The sequence below is a fragment of the Psammomys obesus genome, unplaced genomic scaffold, assembly GCF_907164565.1.
Source record: "Psammomys obesus unplaced genomic scaffold, mPsaObe1.curated_primary_1811, whole genome shotgun sequence".
NCBI classification, from domain to species: Eukaryota; Metazoa; Chordata; class Mammalia; order Rodentia; family Muridae; genus Psammomys; species Psammomys obesus.
Window position 1 is genome coordinate 24,681,475 of NW_026596039.1, and position 5,727 is coordinate 24,687,201.

The window sequence follows — 5,727 nt, forward strand, 5'->3', positions numbered from 1 at the left end:
TGCTCATGGAGACCAAAAGAGCGTGTGTGGTCCCATAGAACTGGAGTTACAGACAGTGAGACTCCAGAGGTGGGTGCTGAGAACTGAACCCCCTTCCTCTACAAGAGCAACAGGTACTTTTAACGGCTGATTGGCTCACCATTTGAGGGTTCAGTTCCTCGTAGCCTGGTAAGCATAGTGGTAGGGATATGAAGCATTGCATCAGCTGTCACAAAGCAAACAAGGAAGTGAGGCCTGGAAAAACAGTACCAACATCCAGGGGCCAAGTGTTTAAATGAATGAGCCTGTGGGGCAAATTTCATACTCAAATCACCACATACCCTAAATCAGTTTATGTATAGAAGATTAAAATTTGACTTTTTTTTTCCTTTGCTAAAATTTGTTTTTTGTTGTTGTTATTTTGGTTTGGGTTTTGGTTGTTTTGTGTTTGTTTGTTTGTTTGTTTGTCTGTTGCTACAGCAGGCAGTTATACTTGCATAAGAAATATGCTATCACAATGCTTTTGAACTCTGATCCAGGTGCTATGCCACTGGAGAAACAGAATGCTACATATTCAATACAGTGAGCAAATCAAAATTCTGAATGTATACAAGGGACCAGTAGAGAGTTGTGATGTCATCCACACATCCTTGCAGGGTCATCCTGGCAACAGAATCTTTTAGACAGGTTTAACTTACTTGTGTGCTGAGGTCCTCTAGACTACTAGGATGGAAATGGTTCCCCAGAGTGTTGGGTAAATGGAGGCATATACAGGTCAGGAGACAAAAGTAGCTCTTCTCTGCATGAGACGACCCAGTGCAGCCTTGACCTCCTTGTTCCGCAGGCTGTAGATGAGGGGGTTGAGCATGGGGGTCACCATGGTATATGACAGGGACACCACTTGCTTGCTCTCGGGAGAGTAGCTGGACTTGGGGCGCAAGTGAATGACTCCCGTTGTGCCATAAAACAGAATAACCACGACGAGGTGGGAGGCACAGGTGGACAGAGCCTTGTGGCGCCCAGAGGCCGATGGCATCCGAAGGATAGTAGCCAGAATCATGACATAGGACATGACTATGAGACAGACCGGAACAATGTTAACTAACATGGTGGCCGTGAACAAACTGGCCTCATAGAGTTTGGTGTCCGCACACACCAGGCTCAGGAGAGGTGCTATGTCACAGATGTAGTGTTTGATGCCACGTGGCCCGCAGAAAGGAAAACTGAAGAGCCAGATGGTCAAAAACAATGACACTGGGGCTCCTGTCAGCCAGCAGATAGTGGCCAGCAGATGGCACAGCCTCCAGCTCATGATCACACCATAGCGCAGTGGCCTGCATATGGCCAGGAAGCGGTCCCAGGCCATGACCGTGAGGAACAAGGACTCAGACGTGACACAGGACAGCACAAGAAGCAGCTGCAGGGCACAGCTTGTGAGGGACACCCCACGTCCAGGCCGCAGCAGAGTCACCAGCAGACGGGGTGCCACGTCTAGTGAGAAGCAAATCTCCACCAGTGCCAGCTGGCGCAGGAAGAAGTACATGGGACTGCGCAGGCCTGGGTCCAGGCTGGTGAGGATAACGATGAGTGTGTTGCCTAGCAACGTGAGCAGGAAGATAGCCAGGAAGATCGCTGAGAGCATTGGGCGCAGTGAAGGCACATGCGCAAAACCCAGCAGCACAAACTCCAGCTCATGTGCATGGCTCTGATTGGCCCAGGGCACTGCTGCCCAGGAGGGTAGCATGGGGACAGGGTGAGCCTGAACAGCTGTCAGGACCAGGAGTAATCCTATACAGTACCAGAGGGAGAAGATGAAGTGAGACTTGTAGCCTATGGATCCCACACTTCACATTCCGAAGGAGGAACTTATACAAAGGTAATCAAGTCCAGTACCTCACCATGGGAGGAGAAGCCTTCTTAAAATTCCCAGTGAGTGTGGGATGAAACAAAAATGACCTCACCTTCTGGCCCTGGCCATCTTTGTCCTTGCAGTTCTCTCTTCCAACTTCTCTTTCCCTGGTTGGTCGTACCATTGTTTGGGTTTTTATAAAGGCCTTTGTGAGATTTTTTTTTTTGAGATAGTGTCACTTTAAGTAGCCTTGGCTGTCCTGAACTCACTATGTAAAGCAGGCTGTACTGAAACTCACAGCAATCATCCTGCCTCTACCTCCAGGATTCTGGGATTAAAGGCATGGCCACCACACCTGTGAGATTGTTCTTGGCTACCTCTCCATCTTCATCCCCTCTGGACTTCTAGCTCACTAGGCTTGGTTTCCAAAACCCTTTCATCTATGATCCCTGATATTTCCTTCACAACCTTTGTCACACCAACAGCCTTGGCTAAACTTAGTGTGTCACAAAATCAAGACAGAACAAAAAGATATAAATATAGGAAATGGATTTGTGGGAGAGTGGGACACGGATATAAGAGAGGGTAAAAGGACAATAATCAAAATTGTATATAAAAAGTATGATATATATATATATATACACATATATAATTGCCAAAGAACAAATTAAATTTGAAAAAAAAAAGGATTCATCAAAAAGAAAGTAATTCCTTTCCTTAAAGAGTTAAAATTTCCATCAGCTGCTGGATAAGGCTCTTAGTCCTGCTGCAACTTGATGGCCCAGGGCAGGCTTGTACCCATAGGGGCCTTCCTGTTCAATGAGGAGAAGGGGAGAATGATGAGAGGGGTGTCGTGGTGGGACTGGAAGGAGAGGAGGGTTTGATCAGGTTGTAAAATGAACTTAAAAAAAAATGTGCCCAGTGAATAAAGACAAGGGCATTGCTCAAATACCCTGAGAAGCACAGGATGACACCTCTCTTCATCAGTGCAGACTCAGAGTCTATTCAGTTGTCAGCAGAATAGAGGCTGTAAAGCTCTGAAGTCAACTGACTTTGGGATCTACAAACAGGTCATAAGCTGCAGCTTGAAAAGAAAAATGTCAACTTGTAGGAAAGGCTCACTCAGCAAATTAAAAACACAAGAAAGAAGTGCTGCAGGGCAGAGGAAATCTGATTAATAATCAATGTCCTGGAATGACAGAAAAATCCCTGTCACATATAAGCAAGCCAAAGCAGCCTCCCTGTAAACCACCTTTCTTACCTGTGAAGTTGTGATAACAGGATGTCCCTCACTTGGAGGACTGCATCAAACAGTACTACTTAAGCAGGTAGCACCATGTTTAAAAATCCAACAGACATGGTAATCTTTAAAGGAGAAAGCTGGGGAAATAACTCCATAGCATACTTGCTGCACAACCATGAAGCCTTGAGTTCCATCCCCAGAGAGACATGACAGCAGGTGCTCATAACCTCAGCATTGGACAGAGGGATGGAGAGGATCCTTGGCCAGCTTGTCTAGGGGAAAAGGTGAGTTCCAGGTTCAGTGAAAGACCCTGTGCTGAAAAATAAGGAAAATGATAGGGGAGACACCTGAAAATGGCTCTGGCCTCTATGTCTGCATATGTATACAAACAGAGAGAGAGAGAGAGAGAGAGAGAGAGAGAGAGAGAGAGAACAGAGAGACAGAAAGATGCAGCCTATTTGCCATGGTATTACATAATGATATCCTAGCACTTGGGAGATAGAGGCAGGAATATCAGGAATTCAAGGTCACCTTCACATAGTGAGTTCAAGGCCAGACTGAACTATGTAAGACTGTGTCTCAAGGTATACAATATGGAATGAGATGAGATGGAATGGAATGGGATTGGATGGGAAAAGAGGAGAGGAGAGGGGAGGAGAAGGAAGGGGGAGAGGAGGGGAGGGGAGGAGAAGACAACGACAGGAAAAGATATTCAGGAAATAATGTGCCCCAAAGCACAAGTTGTGGAATAAGAATAGGACGGTGTCTTAGTTTGGGTTACTTTTGCTCTGATGAAACACCATGAACAAAGCACCTTGGGAAGGGCAGGGTTTATTTGACTTATGCCTCCATATTGTAGCCCATCATTAAAGGAAGTCAGAACAGGAACTCAAACAGAGTGGGAATCTGGAGGCAGGACCTGATGCAGAGGCCATGGAAAAGTGCTGCTTATTGGCTTGTTCCTTATGGCTTGCTCGGCCTGCTTTCTTGTAGTACCCAGAACCACTGTCCCAGGGGTGTCCCCACCCACAGTGGCCTGGGCCCTCCCCCATCAATCACTAATTTTAAAAATGCCTTCCAGGCTTGCCTACAACTGGTCTTATACAGGCATTTTCTTAATTGGGGTTCCCTCCTCTCAGATGACTTCAGCTTATGTCAAGGTGGCATAAATGGTTCATTGCAAAACACACTACAGAGTTATCTTGGTTTTTTCCTCAGGCCCAGTGTACAGGTACATGCGCCAAAAGTTAGGGAAGGATACACCCTGAAACAATGACAGAGATTCCTCTCAAAGATGAGGATCCTAGTTGAAGGTAATAGTTACCAAATTTTAAATTTGACCTTTTTAAATTGTGGACTGGCAAGGTGGCTCAGTGGGTGACGGTGCTTGCCACCAAGCCTGACGTTTGAGTTTGATCTCTGGAAACCGCATGGTGAGAGGAGAGAACCTGGAAGTTGTCCTCTGACACACACACACACACACGCACACGCACACGCACCACACACATACATACATACATACCACACACATACACCATACATACACACATGCAACATACATAAACACACACAACACACACACCTTATGCATATACACATACATACACCATGCATACACACATACAACACACATAAACACACACATACACCACATACACACCCATTCCATATACATGCACAAACGCACACACCCCTCAAACACATAAATGCAATTTTAAAATCTGAGTTTCTTTAAAAGAATTAATATAAACAAACCACTCTTGAGAGCAAGCTCAGCAGTTTTGGGTTTTTTTGTTTTGTTTTGTTTTGTTTTTGTTTTCTAAGAAGAGATAGAAAGAATGTGGAAAGGACCTAGGAGGAGTTGGGAAGGACAAACTGTGAATTTAAAATGTATTTTCAATAAAAGAAAAATAGAAAAATAAAAAGAGTTACTGTAAAGACAAAAAGTACCAAGGCTAATTCCATCCACACTCTTTTTGGAATTTACCTTCCAGTCTGGGTATAGGCTCTTGGCGAGCTTAAATCCTGGGCCTTCCCAAACTGAGTATGTAGGTAAAGAATAGATTTTAATTATTATTGGATGTTTTATTTTGTCAAATGGAATCATTCAACTAGAATATGATCTTTCCTTAAATTCTTTACTGCCCAGAGAAGAAAACAGATTCTTTCTTTATCTCATATCTGCTGGGATTAAATTTCTGACCCATTACTGAGTCAGAAAATACATTTGGCAGGGTCGAACCATCATTCTTTTAATAAAGTAGAGCATTTTAAAATGTAATCATGGCATAGATTAAGGATTAGAACTTTTTCTATCATCCCTCTTAACTCCACCCCTCCCTATGTTAATAATGTGCAAGCAAAGAATGCAACATTTTTTTCCTTAAGATTGGATCTCACTATGTAGCCAAGGTTGGTCTGGACATCATAATGTAGCTCAGACTGGCCTCCAAGTAATCCTGACTCAAGCTTTCAAAGTCTGAGGTTATATGCCTGAATCACCAGCACTTTCAGGGACCAAAGATGCCCATATGTAGATGAGATAAAAAGCTGTACCCTGATAGCCAATTCCTCTAACAAAAGACTCAGTGCCTCCTACAGGAAACTGGAACTAGGGCTGGAGGGTGCAATCAAATCTTGGGGAATACACAGCCCA

The 5,727-nt window shown here is 44.4% G+C and overlaps 1 protein-coding gene across 1 annotated transcript; it reads right to left on the reverse strand.

Moving 5' to 3' along the window:
- Window positions 1-754: 754 nt before the first annotated feature.
- On the reverse strand, window positions 755-1,723 carry LOC129687373 (olfactory receptor 10A7-like). The gene has a single exon (XM_055621710.1). It carries the CDS (start codon window positions 1,721-1,723, stop codon window positions 755-757), a length of 969 nt encoding a protein of 322 aa, XP_055477685.1.
- Window positions 1,724-5,727: the final 4,004 nt, after the last annotated feature.

Coding starts and splice junctions, on each gene's coding strand:
- LOC129687373 (XM_055621710.1), bottom strand. CDS start 1,723: ATGCTACCCTCCTGGGCAGCAGTGCCCTGGGCCAATCAGAGCCATGCA.